General features: G+C 44.1%; 1 protein-coding gene across 8 annotated transcripts in view; it reads right to left on the bottom strand.

Moving 5' to 3' along the window:
- Positions 1-24,256, bottom strand: part of ANO1 (anoctamin 1) — a 72,020-nt gene that overhangs the window by 33,711 nt on the left and 14,053 nt on the right. For all 8 annotated transcript variants that reach the window (XM_038138607.1, XM_038138608.1, XM_038138612.1 and 5 more), the window contains exons 2-5: positions 7,168-7,346; positions 4,277-4,603; positions 1,808-1,906; positions 684-835 (exon numbers count right to left, since the gene is read on the bottom strand). In XM_038138607.1, coding sequence (XP_037994535.1) covers positions 684-835; positions 1,808-1,906; positions 4,277-4,603; positions 7,168-7,346 — 757 coding nt within the window. The remainder of the gene's footprint in view (positions 1-683; positions 836-1,807; positions 1,907-4,276; positions 4,604-7,167; positions 7,347-24,256) is intronic.

Below are 24,256 nucleotides of genomic sequence, written 5' to 3'. Positions count from 1 at the left end.
CAAAGCCCTGGGGGTGCAGGGAAGAGATGCTGCCCTAGGACTGCTGTTTGTTCCAGCTGGCACATCCATAAACACGGCCTTCAAAGCGACTCCTCTGGGATGCTGGCCAGGGAAGAGCAGCGGCACAGCAATCCAGGGCAGGAGAAGCTCTACCTCGTGACTTTTTCCCTACACCCACATTTACAGCTGTTCTTGCTGATCTGGGATCGATGGCAAAGCCACCTCTGACTCCACAGCACTTCAAAGGCAAGGCCTGGTTGGCACTACCTGTGTCAGCTGCCCACACCAGATATATGAAATTTTATTCTGAAATTTATCAACCCACATCTCTGGCTCCAAGTTTCACTGAGCGTTTTATTTAACGTGGAGAAGACACTGTTATAAATCACATTATAAACCCCCTTTTGGCAGCCTAACAGGTGAAGTGTACAGTTATACAGATGCACATTATGTGCCACAACAGCAGCTAAAACACACAGAGATTTCTCTGCAGAGACTCACTCCTCAACAGCGACCCAAAAAAACCCCCCAAAAGTAAATTTACTGCAAAATGGAAATATTCTTTGCAGCACTGCCCACCAAAGTGTTGGTGTCCATGTTGCCATTCACCCTCTGGTGCCTGAGCTGCTGTCAGAGAGGCTGGAACCTGTGGACATGGATATTCAGGGAAGGCTTTCACTCACAAGTGCTGCTTCTCTCTGGAGAAGGGGTAGGAGAGGCGCTTCACTGTCTGAGGTTTGTGCTCTGCTACTTTGGGCTGGATGGGCTCCGTTATTTTTTGGATCACAGAGTTAATCTTTTTCAGGAGGCCGTGGGTCTGGTTGATCTGATACATCTGAGAAGGCAAAGAGGAAAAAAAAAACCAAAAACCAACCAGTGAAACTTTACTGCTTTTTGGTTATCCATAGGTCAGAGTGAACTGTAAGGAATTAACCAACAATTAGATAAATATATCACAATAAACTATCGAGGAGTGAAGTTTACATTCTTGAAATCATCCAGAAAGAAAGGGATGGGAAAGTCAAACCAAGGGTTAGGGAACCACAGGATCACAACAGACTTTTTATATAAATGTGCTTCTGATTAAAATCCCTGGTAAGTGTGGCAATAATGGGGATTAATATGAAATCCAAACCAAAAGTGTGGTTTTAGTGTTGTAATGAATGATGCTGGGCTTGGAGACTGTCTCTGGCTCCATTATGGACTTCTTTGTGCAGTCTGGGACCTGCACTTAGTCTGTGTTTAAATATTAATCCATCTCTGAGCTGTGCTCATTGAGCAGGTAGCTATCTATCTATCTCAGGTGATTTAGAATTGATGAAAATACACTGCCATTCCTTTAATGATATTTCAAATATTCTGAAAGGTAATTTATTTTGTGGTTGAGTGGCCCCAGCTCCTGCAAACATGACTGACTGTTATATGGATAGTCACTAAACCCAGAGAGACAAATTCTTATCCTTGTGTTCAGTTTTAGCAGTCTTCAAGTGAGAAAAAAAATGTCCAAAAGGCACATAGAAATTTCACCATCAACTGAAACCTCTTCTTCTAAAACATACTGAGGATGAAATCACTCTCATCATGTACAGTGGTAGCAGCCAGAAATTCTTAATTTCTATTCCTCCTTCCACTTTTCCCCTCTGCTGCCCCAAGGAAGTACGTTTGGGACCTTCATTTCTGGTGCACACATCAGTTAATTGTTTTGAAAATGCTTGTGGAAACAGAAGTCTGCATTTACAAGGTGCTTTGGGAGGAACATATGTTTAAACTATGCCTTCATGAGGAAAACAAGAAAATCAAGACTCACCTTTTTTGTGGGCATCTTGAGCTTAAGGAATTCTGCCTCTCGACACAGAACGTTCCATGGTGCATGTATTTTTACAAATCCAATCCCATGGATTTTGGTCTTAAAAAAAAAAAAAAAAAAAGGCAGGGGAAAATGTTACTGATGAGAGGAAATTAAATACACTACCCCTTGTGATTCATACATATTTAAGGAACAAAGAGTCCATTAGGGCCAACATGATAAATCTCATTTGTTTGAGAGAGCTGGTTTCTAACAACAGGACAAACACTGAACACCTCACTGTGCTGAGCTGCTATAGAACGTGACTCAAAAAATGCTATTGTCTCCCAGAGCAATTACCACAAGGTTAAACAGATAAAAACTGTTTGGGAAATAAAAGCTAATGACTGTGGACACAAATACAGGCTGAGCCGGTTAAATTTGAAGCAGAGGCATCCAGCCAAAATGGTGTGATTTGGTGAGTGTGTTGGAATTGCTGGGGCTGAGAGAATCCCTGCTGCTCATACCTCAGAGGAACAGCCTCAGAGTCAAATGTGAATATCTCCATTAAAGCATCAGAGTTAGGAAAAATAACTTCATAGCAGGAAGAACTATTTGTAGGTTCTTCATAGTAGGAAGAACTCCACCAAACAAAGCAAAAGGAGGACAGAAGTTAATGGCAATATTAGTGGTTTGCCTGCAGCCCAGTAATTCTCTGAGCTGTGCTCTAGAGGGCTGGACATGGATGTTTGCTCCTGGCACTCCCACATCCACCCATGTTTGCTCCCCCTGGAGCAGCCATTCCAAAGGCCTTGGACAAACGATACTCAACCAGAAGGCATTCAGCAAACAGAAGAGAAATGAACTTCAATTAATCTTTCTGATCCTGCTGCTGCACCAACTCAGTTATTACAATAACTAGCTTTTACACAGCTGCATTCTCACTGGCTTTCTAGAAACTGGCTCCTCAAGAGGACCATGGAATGATTTGGGTTGGAAGGGAGCTCAGGGGTCATCTAGTTCCATCACTCCTGCCATGGACAGGCCAGGCTGCCCCAAGCCCTGTCCAACCTGGCCTTGTTTTGATCAATTATTTGTGGACATTGAGCCCCTGACCACAACTCTTTGTGTGTGACCATCCAGCCATTTCATTGAAGAGAGCTTAAGTGCTTCATTAAACACCATCTGTTTAAGAAGTCTTTGCTCTTCTGGAATCAGGGAGGTCTCCAATGCACCTTTGGGGCTTTTCAGGCCCAAGTGATTGCAGATCTTTCCCTCTATGTGGATATAAATCCCCAAGATGCTGGCATCTTGCTTTCACCTCCACACTTTCATCTCATGTGGTTTGGTGTTTTGCACTGAAAGGACAGGGTTCCCTCTCTTTTTCTGTGTCCTGGCTTGGGCCCTGAGCCCTTCTGCATCATTTGAAATCATATTACATGTCATAGGTGGAACCTCTTATCTGACAAAGGATTTCAATGTCCATGACAGGCAAACTCCCTGTTTGCTACAGGAACCTGCAAGATGGACAGAAAGCAACTCTGGTTTTCACTGTTAGACAGAGAGGGGAAAGGTTTTAGGCTTTTCTTGCATTGTACCTTGTTAAGTATATATATTACATATACATAGTATATAAAATATATAAATGTCTGTAATTTGTGAATAACAGGTGACAGATTTATTTTTTTGCAGTCTATTCCCAAGTCAAAATGTTTATCTCAGCTTTTAGATCCTGTAAATAAAACCAGCATAAATGTTTACCCTCTCTCTCAGGAGTCTGGGGCACATTGGTTGGGTCAGATAATTGTGGCAGCTTTCTTTGAAATTAATACTGCTGTGTCTATTTCTACTAATCACACACTGGCAGCACTTCACATACATCATTTTTTACACAGTCTAATGGGCTTTTAATAGAATATCCTGTTTTCAGGGTGCAGGTGGGACATGTTACAAGCTGTACTGTTCACGTCTAAGAATGGAAAGAGCAAACTGTAACACAGACCCATGTGCTCCAGCAGGAGCGTGGACCAGAACCTCCTGAACTAATTTAATTCTCCTCAAGCCTATATTGAGGAATAAAGATGACACTGCCTGTATCTGATTTTTTTTCCCTCATAGCTGGAATCACCAGAGATCCAAACCACTGCATGCTGTAAGCCCACCAAACTGGGATCAGTGTTCAGAGCAGTTTAAGCCTCACTTCCAGACAGCACAACACAGTCGTGTTGCAATGGTGCGTGTGCCACAAATCCTGGCCAGGAAAAGTCAGGAAACTTCACCTCATCAGGGCATTTACAACTCCATGGCACACTCCCATGCAGCCAGCTAAATCAGTGGGTGAGGATGGCACTGACTGCCAGAACTGCAATCAAATCCTGCAGGAGCCGAGCTTGTGCAACCTTGATCAGAGCCAGGCTCACAGGGACAGCTGAGCATCCCCCAGGACCTGCCACCAATGACCCTCTCTGACCCTTTTAAATGGATCCTTACATCTTCATCGCGTTCCAGCTCCAGCCCAGCCTCCACGAGGTTCCCCTCATACTCCTCCCTGCGGAACCTCTTGTCGTCCTCGTGGTAATCCATGTGGGGCTCACTGTCCCCCATCTCTAGCTGCACCCCTTTCCCAGGGAGTGGCTGGTCCTGCTTGGTGCTTCGGATGCTGGCATCGTTCTGCTGAGGTCTCCTGGCCAGAGTCTTCCCAGCCGAGGACTTCTTGTAGTGGTAAACCAGGATGTAGTCCACCTTCCTCTTGCCATCTCTGAAGTACAGCCCGTATTTGCAGTCAGCATCCGGGTTTTTGGATAGGGAATTTAATAACTGGAAGTGGGGAATGGGCATGTGGAGAGAAGGAGAGAGAAGAATAATGAATGCCCAGCCCAACACAAGCACCAGACAGACCATCCTCTCCTCTCAAGGCTCCTTTTGCCTGGAGCACACGATGCCCTCTCTCCAGACAGCCAGCAGATGGGAGGAGTCCCCCCATGCTACTTACTCCAAAAATTTTTGCAAGTTAACACCTTTAATTTTACTGATAGCCAGCTGGGATTTTATTGGCCAGAAATAAATAGATTGCATGACTGGGATTTAATCTAATCACCAGCACAGTGGTTCATAAGTCAGCTACTTGCTGGGTTTGGTTTTCTCCTTTGGGGGTTAATCGCCGCTAAGATCGTCTGTCCTTTTCCACCCGTGACATCTGCAACACTGCAATTCTGACAAATAGATTAATATCATGTGGAAACATTTCTCACTTCTCTTATCTATCATTGCAAGTCCATATCATCTGAGAAAGAGATCATCTTAGATACAGACTGAAGGGAGCCAGCTGCTCCTGCAGCACGGCCAAAAACGCCATGGAAAGTGGCCAGGGAAGTGGGGTCACTGCTTATTGAGTTCACCACTTCTTTTTCCCACTTATAAAACCTATGTCACTATGCAATCTGATGGTGGCAATGGCTTTATTCCCAGCCCGAGTTAATGCTGGGTAAGTGTTGCAAGATACATGAAAGGTACAACTCAAAACACAATTTCATTTCCAAGCATTTATCTGAAAACTGCACAGGGCAGCTGTAGAAACAAACAAACAAAAGGTACTAACAATTAATTTACTTCTACTTTTATAACAGTTCTCATGCATAAGTCACAATTCTACCCTTGGAGATTCACATAATATTAAAAAAAAATAAAAGAGAAGAAAATTCCCTAATAACTGGCATTTGTTTTCACAAAAAATACCCAACACAGGAGTGGCTTTTCAGTGACCAGGGAACTTTTCTGGCTTCTATGTTTATAGAAGAACGCCCATCCTCCATGGAGGGAAGAGGAATTGTGCTCCAAAAGAGAGCAATTGGTCATCAGTTGCACAATGCTACAATCTATTTGGAATGTGCACACCTGCTTATTTCACACATAAAACACTAAATGTAAGTTATTTTAGATAGCCTTTGCTATTTGCTTCTCTCTCCTTTAGGATCTAATCCCTCTTGCCCATTTAACCGAAACCCTTTACACCAAGTTAATAAATATGTAATAAAAGAATAAAGCATTTGGAGCCACCGTGGGGTTCACTCATTGTCCTCTTGCCTCTACTCCCCATTCCATGAAAACAGGGGAGGTTATTTGGCCATGTCAAACCCTTCAGGGCAGTCTGTTAATGTTTATGCCCTACCTAGATGTTCTTATTTAGTTCATAAGCATAATTCTGATATAAAAGACCATTAATAACTATTCTTTTTCAATTGCTTCATGACTAATGGCACGCAACTGTGAATTCAGAACTTTTTTTTAAAGCAAGCTGACAGTCTGCTTGTGGCAGGCAACTCACCTATGCAAATTTCTACAGAAACAAAATGTTAACAAATAGCAACTAACTGCATTGTGTTTAATTTTTTAAAAAGATGTGTTGATCTTACTAATTAATTAAACAGCAGTTTCTGAAAAACTGGGCTGAGCCACCACTATGGCTACTAAAGCCTCAACAGATCCACTTATATGTGAGAACAGCTATATCCCACAGCAAACAGGAAGCAGCCAAAAAACTTGGTTCTGTTTTAAAGAAATTATTGGTCAGATTATTTAAAGGATGGGGTATAAATGCTGAAAGATACTCATGGACCAGATATTCTCTTGCAGTGCTGCTGTGCTTAAATTGAGTTGCATTGACTTAGACCATGCAAAGCTCATGTCTCTTCAGCTGGGAATGAGACAGAGAAAAGACATTTCAGTTTCACCACAGCAGGAGGATTTTAACACACTGACAGAACCATTCCTCCATGTTCCATCCTAATTTTAAGCACAAGCACAATAAATCCCGTGTTGCTTTTTCTGGTACCTCTTTCCCCAGTGAATCTGTTGTATAGCCCACTCCACCTTAATAAACTTCTTTTTATGTTCAAATTACATAACCAAGTCGTAACCATGCTGGGTATTCATATTACTAACTTCCTTTAAAAGCTGTGTTAAAGAATTTAACTGAGGAGCAATTAATGGAACTGGAAATCTAATTTCTATTGTCTGCTGGAGAGGATCAGTTTAATGTTTTCTTTGTTAACAACGGCTTTTGTATAAAATTTTAGACATTCTCTTCTGTTCTTCTCTGCACTGGCAAGAAGATGTAAGGGTTGGCACAGCCTTATTGCCAGATTCCTTACCCTGACAAGAGTCAGCCCCTTTTTATGCTGCAGGTTAAACCAGCTTCCCTTTCTCACACACCCAGGAACAGCCCTAACCACATCAGCACGGACTGTGCCTGGTGGCAATCCTTCCCAGCACCTTGGGGAAACGGAGGGAGAGGATTTCAGAGCATCCTGGGAGTGGAGAGGATGGGAAATAATCTGAGGGGCAGCGTGCCTGTGGTGACCCAGCAGGCCGTGGCTACTCACCGTGCTCTCGTGCTGGTCGTAGCCGATGTCCTCGATGGCTCGGATGTTGATGATGTGGATGCCCTTCTCCTCAGCAGGCAGACAGGAGTACTTCTTGTTCACCCTCATTCCCGTCTCCTCTGGAGCCTCACTGAGATCTTCTGGCAGAAAATCCACCCCATGAAACTCACTGTCTGCGTCTGAGAAGGAAGGGAACAATTTTATCAAGACACTCTAATCCCAACTTGCTCCTCCCAGAGCCACCCAAAAGCTGAAACGTATCCTGTTCCTGCCCTCTCCTGCCAATGAGCCCTTGGACAGGCCTCCCACCCCTTCTCAGCTTTCCTCAGCCCTACCTGGGTCTCCTCCTCCTCCAGGGGAAGAGAGCTCAGTTAACTTTTATCCTGCATGGGTGTCTCAGGATGTTGTTACTCTGTGGGCTCATGGAATGACTGTATTTCTTGGCAAGAGAAGGAAAAAGGGGAGGAGGAAGGGAAAAACTGCTGGTGAGGGTAGGTGCCATGGTGCCTTTCCCTTTTCAGGAGGCGTTTGCTCCTTTAACTTGTTCATGATGGAAACTAAGTCAAGGGTTTTCCCTCAAGTACCTACATCCTGCATCTGATTTACTGAACCGTTCCTATTTAAATAGTCTTGAAAATCTGGGGGTTTCTCCACCTCAACCTGCTTCTGATGAAGATATCAGAACAGTTTCCATTTCCTGGTTAAGTATATAGATAGGCTAAAGGATTTTAAATAAAAATTTCACTACAAACTGAGCAACCAGATAAGTTACAGAATGCAAACTGGTGTTTGCATATGGGCACTTATGCAACCAATAGGAGGCAAAGTGTTCCAAGATTTTATTAATTTTGACAGTGAAATAAAATACTGCACCATTGTACCTTTTTTTTTTCTTGGAAACCACATAGGAGGAGGGCTTGCTTGTCTAAAGAGTGAAGATAAAGCAAGAATTGTAGAATTTATGGATACTAAATTAGCTTTCCCAAACAAAGAAAAACATGAAACCGAATTACCCTGTCTGGGTCTGGTTGAACTTCAGGGATAATGTTGAGGGAAGAGAAAAAGACAATCCCACTCCCTAGCAAATTTGCAGATGATGTGAAACTGAGGAGCAGGATTGATAAGCTGGAGGGTAAGGCTGCCACTTCAAGGGGTCTTGACAGGCTGGAAAAATGGAAACCCAAAAAAGTCCCCCTCCTATGCAGTCCAAAGGAGGGGAGGCAAATGATGGGGGTCCCATTCCTGCCTTCAACTACCAACTGAGTAGGTACAGACACAGCAGGGCCAGATTCTTCTCACAGGTGGAGAATGACAAAATGGTGAGAGGCTACAGACACAAGTTGCAACAAGGGAAATTACAACCAAACATTAAAAAAAAAAAATCTCAATTCTCTAACAAGAGTGATCACACAATGGGGAAGGAACCAGTGAAGCTATAAATCTCCATCCATCCCTGGAGAAGCTCAGAGCTTGACCACTCCAGGCCCAATCTGAATGTTGGGCAGGCACTGCAATAATCACTACACTTCTGATCAGGCTCTTCCTGGGAACAAGGCAGGAGTCAGCAAGGACAACAACCTGCAACAGGCAGAGGAGGATGCAACCAAAGCCTTGGCACCTGTCCTGAGCTTCTCAGAGAAAGGTAAACATTACTGTTATGAAAGCCATGCTTCTGTGGAATTCACAGTTGTGCTCCTCTGGAGCCTGCCAGCACCAGGAGTTTGTGGATGTTCATTTCAGTTCTGGGCAGTCTGCTGCCCCAAGCTGCTTTCCCAGGGACACCAGAGCTCATTGACATCACCGTAACACCTGGGCAGCAATCACCCTCTGCATATTCATGTGCACAGCCTGAACACCCACACCTCTGCAGATCTGGGCTCTTGTCTAACACTCCCCAGTAGTTGTCCCAGAACAGACACCACTCGTGAGGTCTCAGGGCAGCACCACCAAACTCGGAGAGCCACTTGAACAGCAAGTTGTAACAACTCAAGGAGGTTTTTTTTTTGGGGGGGTGATATAGAGATGCAGCCAGAAGCCTGCTGGCTCATGGGAGCATCTGGGATGTTTGTACCAATTCCCTACATGTGTCTGGGCTCTTTTTCCCAACACTCACAGGTACATATGGGCAGGCTCCCTGAGCAATGGGAACTGAAACAAGTGTGGGCAGCTGCAGAATCCCGTGCACTCAAGCCTTTATTCTGTGCTGCAAAATACTCATAAAATAATGCGACTTTTGGAACTTCATAACTGCAACAACCAACCTGCATTTTTATCTGGAAGGATGCTGGAAACAACTCTGTAAAAACAGTGGGATAGGTGCAGTAAAAGTCCTCTCTTCTCTTCCCTCCTTTTCACACGTGTGCTAAGTAAAACCCAGTTATTTCAGAATTTTGCAGAGGGTATTAGAAGAGAAGCACCTTTTACTGACTGTGAATCTGAATAATGGAGCTGTGACCTGAAAAGTGCTAGTTTAGGAATCACCACTGGGACAGAACAGGCTCAGAGGAGAAAATCACAAGCTTCAATGAGCCCAAACAACCTCTCTGTGCTCTGAAGCTGCACTGCCAAGCAGAGTTTGTTAAGCCCCAGCACGGAGCAAGGAGACCTGCTCAGATGATTCAGCACCATTGTGCAAGCCCAAACAATCCCCCTGACACAAGGAGATATTTACATTCCTGTTTACACATCAGTAGCCTGGCAATATTGGAAAGAACAAGTGCTTCAGGTAGGCAATGAATCATGGAATTTTGGTTTATTATGACTACTGGAAAATATGTGAACTGTGAGAGCTTTCTTGATATAATCTTAATTACAACAAGTTTGATTTCTGCACTTAAGGATGATGTCAGGATTTAATCCTAAGTAAAGCCATCCAAACCACTTTGGTAATTACAAACACCAAGGGATTACAAGCAGTTCACTTGTGCTGATCTGGCAGAGGTCAAAGCCTTCTGTTGCAGAACACAAAACCTCTTTTTTTTTTTTTACATGGAGTAGAGCATTTCAAAGACTTAAAACCATGAATATTTTATGTTAATCACATTAAACATGGACAATAATTTAATATCAAAATAAATTCACATTCTGAATTGTTTATGGCAAAATAGAAGAGGAAAGGTGAGGAGTGAAAAGAAAATACTGTCCTAATTCAGCTAGACTGACATTGTAATCTCTTTATTGGGAACTGAAAGAGGTGAGCATTATGAAAACTGCTGGCTTTGCTGCCTTCTAATGCTGACTAACCCACTCTCTCTATTTATTAAGCAGAAAACACTACAACAAAGACTTGAAGAAGCACTCAATGTATTTCAACACAGCCATAAAACCAATCCCAAAACCCCACGGATTCTGAGTCAGCAGAAGTCCCCTAATATTCTGGGGCAGAGAGTCAAACTCATGCTTGAGTCTCTCACTCTGAACCATATGGGAAACAAGACTGAACTAATAAAAAAAATCCCGCAAACTCGAAACCACTTCCTGCTCTGTTCAAATTTCAGTCGCAGCTGTTAAAAATCCCAACCTCATCTTGCAAAAATTAACACTAATTAATTAATGATCACTTTTCCACCACTGAAATTTGGCACACTGTGCTATAACCTTTCCTCATTCAGACAATGCTTCTTCACTGAATGTTCATGACCAGGTGAACCAGGACCAAAACCCTGTTGTAGAAACCAGTGTATTTTCTCTGTGATTCAATCAACCACTAACATTATCATCATAACCATGCACAGCCACTGAATATTCCCTGGCCAAAAGTATTTTTGTCATTAAAGTGAATTTAAAAATTGCATTCACACAATGCAACTCTTAAAGAAATACCCTGCACTAGTTCTAAAATAAGCATCATCAAGTCAGCACGAGTACAGCTAAACAAATGAAGAACATTTTCCTGCTCAACCTGAAACCAATAATGTCACTGAAACATCCTTCCCTTGTTTTCTTTTTCTTTTTTTTCCCCTGATCTCCCCTTGTTTTCACTTTAAGAGAGTATGTTTAAGACAAAAAAAGTCACAAAGACCTCTGAATTAAAAAGGGAAAGCAGCAGGAGAGTAACAAGACCATGTGATTCAAGGCTTTTAAATGTCCACGTCCTTATCTTTTTGCTTTATATAAACTATGAAAGAATTCAGAATGAAAAATTAACAGTCATGCAAGTAATGAGGAAGCATATTAAGAATGTCCCCCACACACATATATACATATGGTAAATGAAACAAACACAACCTATAATAAATGTTGAATATTTTTTAATAGTATACTCTTTCTACGGAAAAAAAATGTTAGGTTGTGCAATACATTGGATAATTTTTGGATTTAAGTTCTTTTCTTGAAGAAAAGATAATATATAGAGATAAAACTCCTTTAGTGGGGTTTTGCTTGCTGCATATTGCCCCCTAGCAGCAGGATCCTCCTTCAGCACATCCTCACCCAGCTCTCTGCCGCCCGTATCTCCTAAATTCCAAGTCAGAGGTTAATCCTAAGAAGAAAAAAACATCACCCTCACAAGTGACTCGCCTATCTCTTCCCCTTTTCCTTGCCCACCTCCTGACATGCTCCAAGGCTGTCAGATTTGGAGGCCAAAGCCCTGGCAGAGCAAGGCCAGGCGAGCGCCGGGCAGGCTCAGAATGCCAGACCAGCCCAGCCCAGCCCGGCCCGGCTCGATCCGACCCGCGGGTCAGCCCTGCGGCCCCAGGAGCCGTGCCCGGGAATGCCAGCCAGCAGGCCGGAATGCCAGCGAGGATACCCGCTGCTGGCAGGGAGGGCAGTTCTTTTTTTGGGATGCTGACACCTGTTTACGAGGCACTGGCCCCGGCCCAGCAGAGCCGCCGTGCTCTCCCAGGAACACCCGCACACGTCCCCAACTCCTGTTCTGCTCAAAGTCCCGACATCAGGCGCTCCTTAGCTCCACATCAGGGACAATCTGATGTAAATTCTCCCTCGCCCCTCCAGCTGTGAGCAGCCAGATGTTGCCCCGAGCTGTGCTGCTGGTGGAGAGGCAGCAGGATTCACTGGTACCACCAACTGGCCCCGCAGGAAAAGGGAACCCACCCCCTCTGGGGCAAACAATGTTGGTACCTCCTGCCCATCCTTTCAGGACCATTGATACCTCCTGTTCATCTTTTCAGGGATGTTGATAACTCCTGCCCATCCTTTCAGGGATGTTGGTACCTCCTGCCCATCCTTTCAGGGATGGAGGGATGCAGATACCTCCTGTCCATCCTTTCAGGGATGTTGATACCTCCTGCCCATCCTTTCAGGGATGTTGGTACCTCCTGCCCATCCTTTCAGGGATGGAGGGATGCAGATACCTCCTGTCCATCCTTTCAGGGATGTTGATACCTCCTGCCCATCCTTTCAGGGATGCAGATACCTCCTGCCCATCCTTTCAGGGATGTTGATAACTCCTGCCGATCCTTTCAGGGATGTTGATAACTCCTGCCCATCCTTCCAGGGATGCAGATACCTCCTGCCCATCCTTCCAGGGATGCAGATACCTCCTGCCCATCCTTCCAGGGATGCAGGGACATTGATACTTCCTGCCCATCCTTTCAGGGATGTTGATAACTCCTGCCCATCCTTTCAGGGATGTTGATAACTCCTGCTGATCCTTTCAGGGATGTTGATAACTCCTGCCCATCCTTTCAGGGATGCAGATAGCTCCTGCCCATCCTTTCAGGGATGCAGATACCTCCTGCCCATCCTTTCAGGGATGTTGGTACCTCCTGCCCTGCAGAAAGGTGAACCCCGCCTCTTTCATCCTCTCTAAGAAGGACACTTTGGAACTCACCCATCTCCTTTGCTTTTCCATTTATTTCAAAACTTGTAGCCTACATCTGTGCTGGTTATTACCTTAATGAATCAAGTATGATGTTATGACCCAATACATTAAAAAAAAAAAGCTCAAACAGTGAAATAAATCCTGGATTCCACGGACAGTTCCCTTTGCAGAGGAGAAATGCTTCCAAAGCAGAATGACCTTGATGTACCTGATGCTGACAACCCACACTGAAGGGCAGAGCCCATTCAGACACTTTGTGTCCAGTGCTGAGGAGTCACACGGGTGGAAAAACTTCAGCTCCTGGCAGGATTGTTCGGATGATCAGCTGGCTTAGCCCTGTTCCTCACTACTGAGAATGCTGGGCTCTGGAGTGGGGCTGCAGCTTTCCTGGAAGGCTGTCTGCAGCTTTAAAGTTATTGATCTATTATTATCAGCAACATGTTCAAAGCAGGTTAGAAGGACACACAGCTATGACATCATTTTTTATTTATGCCTGTCTATTTTTGTTTTTAAAGATTTATTTACCCCATTTGCAGGATGCAGTCCTGGGCTTGAACACATGCCTGATCTGACACAAGCCTTGTGAAATGTAAAAACAAAGAGCAAAACCACCTAAAACCTCTAAAGATAATGAACATTTTGATTGAAATGGCATTTTCAACAGCACATAAATGACAAAAAATTACAAATTCTACCATAACACTACTGCCTGTTTCTCTAGACCCTGTCAAATCTCACATTTTATTAAAACACATAAAGCCTCTTCCCATCCCAAGACAAATGTCACTTTTTTTTTCCACAACTACCAACAACTATTTAATGGTCTGTTAAGTAAATTTGTTTCCAGACATACTTCTAATACACCTAAGTTAAGCACTCTTCTTCTGCCAGGCACCAGAAAAATATTATTTGCTTCTGTTGCAATTGCAGAAAGATCAGCACTAAAACGATGCTCAAGGTTATGATGAAAACAAAACCAGCTATGGGAGAGCCACGGAATCCACGTTTTGTGAATCCTATTAAATGTGTTTTGCAGGGTTATGATTCTCATTATTTTTGCTTGTATGTTCCAAGGGGAGGCAGTTTTTATCAATGGGAGCAATAAGATGAAAGGAAAAAAAATACTGAAAAGCAGATTATGGTGAGAAAATTGTTATTTATACCCAAACTCTCACCAGAGTCTAAATATAAAAGCTATCTAAATACATTTGAAATATGATATATATTTCCCTTTACCAGGCTGTAACAAAAGCCTCTTTATACCAAACATGTGGAAATTAGGATCCAAAAATTACCAGTTTTACTCTGAAAAATCTCAGTTGTGGACTGCAGCCTGGGGCTGAGGCCATGGCACATGTGCTGACTGGGAGAGCTGCTCTTTATCCCTCAGGTTTCCCATTAAAACTCCTAATCTTGAGACATTTGCACGGGTGTTTGCATTTCATCACGAGGACGTTTGGGCTGCATAAACCCAGTCAGGGATTCCTTGGAAGGCTTTGCTCACCTGATAAAGAGGGTTTGGGCCACAGGCACCACATTCAGGAGCTGCTTTTCCACGTTTGAGCTGAGAGAGGCAGTCTCTGGGGCTGGGGTTTGCAGGGCAGAGCTCCACCTTATTTATATATATTTTTTGGGTGTGCCCAGGCAGGTGGAGCTGATGTGGTAGGGTGATGGGGGTGGGAGATATACAGCTGAGATCCCAGCTCTGTGCTTGACTCTCCTGGGTCTTCTTCATGGCCCTGCAGTTTTAACTTGGAACAACACCAATACAAGAGAATAAAGGGGCAAGTTCCACCAGGAGTTGGAAGAATCTCCCTCCCTGAGCAAGGGAATGCACATCAGTGATGGGAAAAGCTCTATTAGCTCCTGTCCATCCAAGGGAATGCCATTCCCTGCATTCCCCAGCCCTAAGGAACCAGCTGAGGCACAGCAGAGGCAGGAGCCCCAGGAAGGGTCCATGCAAGCAGGCACTCTGCTCCTTGGATTTTCGACAAGAGCTGAGATCTGGGAGGGTGCCATGTCCCAGCCAGGCAGCTCTCCCTGTGCCAGGAGATACTGCAGGAAAACAGGACACTCCTGCTTAGGATTCCCAGAGTGGCAGAATTCTTGGAGCAGAAAGCTGATCAGCAAAGCCAGCTTCCCTTTGGGGCCAGCAAGGGGAAGGAGTGGGCCAGCGCCTTTGTGAGGGTTCTGACAGCCCCCAGGTAAAAGGCATACTTGGAATGGTCGAGGATGGACAATCTTTGCAGATTGGGAAGCTGAGAAGGACAGCAGGGCTGAGCCCAGGCTCACCAAACCTCCTCCTTAAGGAGATTTGACAACAATTGTTATCTAATAATGTATCAAAGGAGCAGTCAAGATCCAGTCTAAGGATAAACAGCTGCCCTGTGGGTTTTGTAGCAGGAGACAGGCTTACTCATAAACCTGGATTATCCAAAGGTACACTGGTACATTTCCTGCCCAAAAACAAAGGAGAGGCAATTGCCATGAAATGGCTGTCACCTGTACAATGGAACGAAGCAGAGCGTGGAGGGCACAGCTGCTCACAGGCAGCTGGGCCAAAATCTCCATCCAAATATCTCCGTTTCATTCCTAACTTGTTCCTGTTTGTTCTGCAGCAGCACTTTTCCAAAAGGAGCTCAGAATCCATCCCAAAGGCGTGGACCTTAAAGAGGCAGATTTCTACATCAGGGTGTAGGTGCCTAACACTGCTCCCCCCAAAAAACAAACAACAAACCCCAGGAGTTCATGTCACAAGAACCTAAGACGGACTTATTTTGAAAGATGATTGTGCTCAACCTGTGTGTAAACAAGGACATCTTGGCAATCTCAAAGAGATGTCCTAAAAAGAAAAAAAAAGACCTAATGACCTTTTTTTTTATAATTATGATATAACTAATGAAAACAGAAGTAATGAAGGGCAACTCTAGTCCAGTGTTTTATTTCCAAAAGTGTGAGATAGGATTCTCCTGTTCTCTCCATCTTTCTGTTCATTATTCTTTGAGAAATCATTCCCAGAAAGAGCATCACCAGACAATCACAAGCATCACCAGAGAGGCATCATTCTTCCCATGACAAATCCTCAGCACCCTCTCCTTACCACCAGAGATGAATCCTCCTCCACTGAAGAAACACCTCTGAACACCACAAAAGTATGGCCCAAACAAGCAAAACTAGAAATTACAGATTTTCAAACATCATATCTTTTCTGTAGCCAAATCTTCTTTAAATTCCCAAACTGCAGCTGTTCCACCATGGAAGGGCCCAAAATCCATCACAGGCTCATGGTCAGTGATGGGCTGCCCAAAGATGTTCTGGGTAAGAATGGAAACAGCAGCTTCTCCCAAGAGCAAGCATTTGACATCAGCCCAGAGAGCAAGAGAGAAAACATTATTTGTTTTCATATTTCCTGAGAAAGACATTGAGGATGTAACCTTGTTATTTATACAGGGTCAAGGTTTCGTCCTAGAATTTAGGAAAGGAATTTATTTTCCCCTAAAGTGTGGTTAAGTTTATAAGTCTAAGACAAGTTTTGATTTTTGGTTTGTTTTTTTTTCTGTTTTGGTTAGCAGAATAATATTTCACTTCTGTCTTCTCTTTTTTTTGCAAAAGGAAAATGTGCTGTTCATTTATCTGGTAAATGTTTATCCATCCTGCGTTAAAAAACCCTAAACAACAGAATAAAATGGAATTAAACTTTAATATATTGCTTATCTACAAGCACTGAAACGCTTAGAAAAACAATACTCTGCATGAAAAAAAAAGGCCACGTGTTTTACCAATGTTTAGGAAACTAATTGCTTTGGATACACTAAAGGACAGTATCTGTTATTCCATAAACTTGTTCAAAATATGCTGTAAATGGCTATTTACAAAGCTGATTGCTTTTTAATAGCACCAACTCTATGCTGGTGGGTTTGTTAGATCAGTTTACAAAAAACATTTTTGTCAGCTAGGTTTCCAGTCTCATGAACAGCCACTACAATTTTAGGTTTGGGGTTTTTTTCGATATTCAAGCTCCTCGGAAATTATCTTGAAGTGGTTGCTTTTAAACGTGCAATAAATGTATTGCTGATGGAGAGAAAGGAAAGTTCTGACTGCAGCACTGATGTCAATATTGGTATTTTTTTAAGGAAGAGAGGGCAACTAGCTTAATAAAAACAAAGGTATTGCAGTTCTGATTGATTTCAAATGTGACTGAGATACCAATGCCAGCAACATCCTTGGGCCATTTGCTTTACCAGCCTTTTGGATGTAGCAGTTGCTGAGTTTTGTTCTGATACTGCATTTTTTGTGTTCGAGGGACAGACAATATTTGAACCAGTTGCAGAGGGTGGAAAAAAGATGCTTGATGGGGTAAATATTTGTTTTCAGGCTGTCAGACTCCAGCCCAATCCAGGATGAAGGCACCTTTCCATGAGGGTAAGGTTGGCCAGAGGGTGGGCACCTCACCTCAGCATCCCCCTGAGCCAACACACACTTGTGATGTTTCTGTATCTCCTGGTTTTCTTTGCCTGATTTCAGCACAATTTTTTTTATTTAGGTGCAACTAACCCTTCTTCCCTGAAAACTCTCATCTCTTCACTGTATTCCTTCAGGAAATATTTGTAACTCAGATCAACAGTTTGAGTTCTTTGTGCCTTTTCTCCTTGCAGGGTGGTTTTTGCCTGTCCTTGGGAGCAGAGACAGGCAGGACAGCGAATGCCACCCCAGCACACCTCCAGGCAGTCCAACAGGATCCTGCAAGGAAACTTCAGAGCACAAAGCCAGGTCCTCTTGATAAACATCCCACAGTGGTACAGCACGAAACTGAGTTTTGTGAAAGGCTGGATGCTCCAATGGTACTGAAAACTGGGGCAAGTGTAAATGTAGGAATGAGTTGACTCTGCCCAAAGCTTTTGGAGTGCCAGTTCTCACCGGAGGAAATACCTACAGAGCCAGGCTGTCACCCCGAACATGATGTCCCAGGGGGAAAAACACCATCACACCCAGTCCAGCCATGTAACAATTCCCACAGCCTCCACGGGCATCTCCCCAGGTGACAAAACACGGAGTGCTTTTCTCTGCTAATCCTTACACTTGCTAATCAGCCATCAGGCTCTTGGAAAGGACTCAGCCCACGACCTCTTAAACAAGATTTAAGAAGGCAGGCAGCAAAAATCAGCCATTTGCAGAAAAATCTGTGTCTGAAATGCTACTTTTCATGGTAAAACAATGTCTCGCTGGTTTGACAGAGAGGCACACTTCTGGCTGATGGTGAGTCTTCTGAGCACCTATATCCTGTTTGGCTCCCCTCCTTTATGCCTATTTATTTGGGAAATTCGTGGTGCGATTCCCAGAGGTTGGGATGCTGTATCACTGATCCACGTCAATAAACAATCTGGAGCACTGTTTAAATATGGAAACACTTTGCAGCAGCACAACCAAAGGCACTGGCTGTGCTGCTGCTGTGCCTGGGGGGAAAAAAAGGAGCAGGGGAAAGGGATTTTTGGTGAAGACAGCCATTTATCTTTCATTAATCCACCAGCACCACTGGGGCACACCACACAGCTGGAAGATTCACAAATTCTGCCCATCCTGCCCTTGAGCTGGAGGCTCTTCTGCTTTGGGCAAGGATGTAATTGGCTGCACCATCCACTGACAGTTCTGCTCTCTCCTAAATTTTTAGATGCCAAAACAAAAGCTGTTTCTGCTGACGTCCCAGTGTCCTGGTTTTGGGAGACACTTGGTGTTGAGAACTTGCAGCCACCTCTGGTAGCAGAGGAGCTCTGAGAGCAGAGCTGCAGAAAGCAGCGTCCGACCAACAGGAAGCCAACACCTTAAGGGCAAACTGCACACCCACTGCCTGTGCACCCTGTGCCCAAACACAGCACGGCTCCTCCGTTTCAGGGAACACCCACAAAAATATCTTTCTCATGAGTGTAGAGCCTCTAGGAGCCCGTCAGAGCTCCCAGCACGGTGTGAAGTGCCCTGCTCAAAGACAGGCTGCTCCTGATCTTCTCCAGAGCTGTCACCTGCCAGCGCCGTCTGGCATTGCAGGTGCCTCAGGATTCCTTCCTTCTGTGTCAGTACAAGTGTCCCTCTGTGAGAAACAGCTCAGAAAAAGGAAAATTACTATTCAGGGTACGTCCAGTGAAGATGAACAAGCAACAGCAGCTTTTTTTTTCTGGGATATTGCCTGCAGCACACATCACCTGCTGTTTCAGACATAGGAACTCAAATTTAAACAGATGCAAAATGACACAGGGGGCTGTGGCAGTGATGGAGGGAGGAGCTTCTCTTCCTAGGACACAATAAAAGAACTAAAAATCTACCCCCTCATTACCCACTTTCCCCATCCTACCCTGGATAGTCAAGAAGACAAAGGGTAATGAAGGACTTATAAAGTGCACAAGTGATTAATTAGCATTTAAAACACTCAAAAGCAGTCATTAGAGATGAGGTTCCAAAGCAGAGGTTCATGCCAGGGCAATAGTGGCAAAAAAAGAAAAAAAAATTATATATATATATAAATAAAGTAAAACAAAACTATTTTTGTAATGGTACTTGAGAAATTTATGAATGGGATTCTGTGATGTGGTTGCCCGAAATAGCAAAGATTTGGACATGGTGACCCCAGGAGTCCCTGAGAGCAGCTGGCACAGAGGCCACGCGTGAACAGAGGGCTTCCCACTGTTCCCTCCCCTCTCCCCTCAGGATGGCCTTTTCCCTCTGAGTTACAAACAGAAATCAGCATAAGGCACCTCACACTCGGACGAGGATGATAAATATTGCCCCAAAACCAACAAGTCTCTCCGGAGACCCAAAGGGAACTCTGCAAACCCCACTGGCCAGCTGCCTCTCTTCCTCTGCTTTCTTCCAAGACATATTTCCCTGGATTTCTTTTCGTTTTTGTTGCTTCAGGCTGTATGGTACACATTTTTCTTGTGAAAAGATGCTTGAAACAGGCTGAAGTACTCCAGGTCAGGCTTTTCCAGCCCTGAGCAGCATTGCTACATGTTCCCTACACAGAGATACTGTGGATTTATGTTTCGTTTATGAGTCCTAGACCCTTCTCCAAGGAGCTGCCATTTAACTGGCCAATTAGCCCTGCCCAGATGGGGGATTTTGCACTTGTCTGGTTCTCATCTCCAGTCCTGGGAGCACATCCTTTTCCAGGAAGATAAGCAACAACAAGTCTGCTTTAACCATGCAAGATTTAAGGCTGCTGGTATCAGATCCAAACCTCCACAGACACAAAAAGCTGGAGGGGGAGGCACGGACTTCGCTGGTTCAAGTTTCAAAAAAAGTTTTGGTGGGGCAATCTGTCAACAGCAGGCTTTATTTTAGATCTATTATCAACTGTCCTGCCACGTCCAGCCTAAAGTTGGCATAGAGGAGCAGAGCTGCCATTAACCCCTCTGGGTGCTTTTTTTTGGAGGAATTTGATGGAAATACAAACCAGATGTGACCGTACTCAAAGCAAATGAAACCAGTACCTCTGAGTGGCCTGACGCTACACAGATCCAATACCTAAATTTGTGGAAGTTTGGGTTTTACACAGTAAAACTTAGGAGGAGTAAACCTGGAGGAGATTCTTCTCTGTAAACATGAGAGCACATCTGACATGGAGATCAAAAGGAGAACTTACACTAATTATACCGAAAAACAATCAGTGCTCCAGAACAGATAATAATGAGAAATGAACACTGCAGGAAACTTTGATGTACTTCTTAGATAACTGTGGTACTTTAAAATTGGATGCAGTTCAAACATTTAAAACATGTCAGTCTGAGATCTACATTTCAGATTGAGAATGTGTTGATGCACAAGTAGATTTTAAAATAAACACACGGTGGAGCAGAACACAAACATGGATTAAAATAAAAATAAAAAAACCAAAAAACCCAAGCCCCTGCTCTTCAGTTAAATCTCCTGTGTTGAAGAGGCTTCAAAACCACTTCTCCTTCACACAAGCTAAACCCAAATGCCAAATTTTACTGAAATCATTGTTAATAATTCAGTCTGTAGCCTGGACTGGCTGGGGTGCCTGTTGACTCAGTGCAATTTGAGTCACAGGCACAGCCTAGATCACACTGCCAGCCCCTGCTCCCACCAGCAGGCTCAACACTAAGGGCAAAACGTGTCAGTCCTGATGGAGGAGAACACAAACCAGTGGGTATTTCAGCAAACACAAACCTGTGGGAATTTCAGCAAACACAAACCTGTGGGTATTTCAGCAGGCCATTTGTCTTGCTGATGCTAATGAAGATTTTTCAGGATGGTTTATTACTGACTAAGCTGTGGGACCAAGCTGAAAAGCTGTTCCCAAAAGCATTTGTAGTGACAGGATGAGGAACACAAAGCAAAGGGACAGAAATTTGGAGACTTTCAAGCTTCTCCAAACATACTTCCTTACGCTCCCGTTTAGCAGTAAAATATTTTCCTGCAACACCCTTCACCAGAAAGTCACCTAAAACAAAATAAAGAACTAAAAAGACAGCTAAAGGCACAACTAAAAAGACGGGTGAAGTTTTTCTAAGACTGCAGCTGAATGAAATATGTGAAGACAAAAGCCACCACAGGGCAGGAAAGAACCATTCCAACAGCACCATCAATCCATCCATTTACACAACTAACATCCATGTGATGCACTTCATTTTCACTCTCTGCAGCCAAGCCGTGGGACATGGATTTTCTCAGTATCATGATGTGACTTTTGCTGGGCACCAAAAACCACACGAAAATCTTCAAAAGAGCATGGAAATTCAGAAATGCTACTAACAACAAAAAGTGTTTTACCCCCGACATTTCCTATTTACATTTCCTGTGCTCTGAAGTTTAAAATTCCTATGAAAGTCCCATCTGGGGGCATGGAGAACACAACTGGAAGAGGTCCATGAGCTCCACCAAAAAAAAATTAACATAGATTTTTAGAGCACTCTCTCGACATAAACTACTAGACAGCACGTGCTGCCAGGATTACCCTTCAGGAACAATATGTGCCAGCACCTATTGGCCTGTTTATGAAATTGGCCATTAAATTTAAACACATTGCAGGATGGAGAAGAGCCTGTGGCTCCCTGGTTTTAATTATTTTGCTGAAGGGGGGCTGAGAGTGTGTGTGACAGCTCCAGGGATGAGCGCGGCACGTGGGAACAGCCTTGGACGAAGCTGCTCAAGTTCCCTGTTACATCCACGCTCCAGAAGTACAGTAGAGAAGTGAATTTTCAAATTTAGCCAAATTAACCAGTGGTCCTCACTAACCCAGCCAACCTTAAGGACATTTGACCCAGGGCACGGAGTGGGGCATCAGAGGGGACACGGGGCGCTCTCAGTTGCAAGCATGCACGGGCTTGCTGCCACCAGAATGTCCTGACGCGTGTCCATCATGTCATTTTCTAAACAGCTGCTGCCCATGGGTGCTGCTGGAGTGTTTAATTACATGGAATAAGCACTGAGGGCCCAGTGCTGCTCCAGCTCCCACGCTGGGCCACCAGGCTGGGCTCCTCTAACCCCAGGTGACAGAGCACAGCTGTCACCTGCAGGGTGGCTCCTTCCTGGCGCCCACACCATTTAGTTCCCTGCTGGAGTCCATCCCCTGGAGTCAACCAAACATGCAGCACATGAAACCTGAACATGCACCACCACAAACATTGGTTTCCTTTCCTTAAGAGGCAAAGGAAACAGCTCTCCTTTTATTTTCAGGGTGCAACAGCAGCCAGCACCAAGGAAAACAGAGGCAGAAATACTTTCTAAAGCCCTTTCCAAAAACATTTGCCATCTGCATGCTGGATGATGGACCTTGTCCACACACTGTGTGATTCCAGCAGCAGATTTTAGGGATTTCACGTTTCTGAAGCAGTTGGGAGTCTAATATTTTTGCAGCCCGTAATTCTTTCAATCAATCACTGCCTACTGGTTACAGAAATATTAGAAATCCTACAGTTCGTAATTCCTAAGGTCCAAATTCATTATTTGAACACATAAATCTGCTGAGACAACACGCACCTTCTTCTCTACCCTAAAAAGGATTCCTGGAGCCCACGCAGCAAACTCCCAGGCAGCAAGCTCTGTTCACATGGAAATGTTAAAGAAGAGAAACAATATCAGAGTGCCCCCTATGTTTATAATTATAGCTTTAATAACATTCCACCTCCTTTCTAATTTTTCCCCCAGGTTCCATTTTTGGCCTGTTCTCAGTGACAGCCTCTCGCAGGCATTTCCAAACTACAACACATACTTTGGTGAGCTATCAGTTTCACTTACTCCACACTGATTTTTACTTGATGGCAGCATTTCTTTCTTCCTGGTGGGGCTATGAGTTATTCTCTCATAAAGAATACAGCGTTTAAAGGATAAGTGCTTTCAGAAAGATTTAGCAGGCTTTAGTCATCCAGGTACACACCCTTTCATCTGGAGTTTTTGACGGGTTAAAGTTTTACATGGATAGAGGAAGGAATGACAGGATTGAAGTTTTAAGGTGTATGATTGTAGAGTAAATTAGGGTGGAATGAAACAGCACTACCAGGTCCAAGGAAAGGTGAAGGCTGCATGAAGCAGACTCAATCAATAAGTGATTGATCAAGGGCTGAAGCAAGAGAATGCTGAGGAATGGGGGAGGATCTCCTCATGAGCCAAAGCAGGTATTGCTCTAAGGCCCCTGCTCCTGAAACCACACACAATGGGAAGCAAAGCACTTCGTTGATGAAGGGCTCAGAAGTGCTGCAGTTATAACCCTCATGGGCCAAGTTCATCATTTTACTGTATAAATTCCGTGATGCAAGGTGGGTCTTATCCTCTTTTTTCCCCCAGAATTTTTTCACCCTATCTCACACTGCTGTGCGCCACCACTAAAATACAGAAAATGCAAAGTGAAACCCTTGTTCACCCAAATTTGGACAAATCCTCACTGCAAGACACCAGCTGGAGCAGAGCATGCTGGATTCAGAACACACTTTGGCTCATGTTTTACAAAACCAGCCTCTCAAGCCACCCTTTACCAACCAGTGTGGAACCCAGAGGTTATGAATATGAAAGAAAACTCTTCAGAACTAGGTTATCCTCCCTCTGTCTGGGTCAGACTCCTTGCTCCCTCCTCAGACATACCTGGAGATCCAGCCTGTAGGAATGCACTGGTTTCCCACAGAGAATTTCTGTGCCCTCCAAATGGGGTGAGTAAATATTCCCTAAATAAAAATTACCTGTGGATCGTGCCACAGATGTAAACCAAATCAGGCTGTGTAAGACGAGAAGCTGGAAAAGAGAGATCACCCTGATTTGCCCCTCTTTCAACAGCTTTTTAAAAAGATCCTTCCCCCTCCAGGT

The sequence above is a fragment of the Motacilla alba genome, chromosome 5 (genome assembly GCF_015832195.1).
Source record: "Motacilla alba alba isolate MOTALB_02 chromosome 5, Motacilla_alba_V1.0_pri, whole genome shotgun sequence".
In the NCBI taxonomy this organism is placed as follows: domain Eukaryota; kingdom Metazoa; phylum Chordata; class Aves; order Passeriformes; family Motacillidae; genus Motacilla; species Motacilla alba.
The sequence above is the reverse complement of the archived record's forward strand: the minus strand, read 5'-3'. Positions and strand labels throughout refer to the sequence as shown.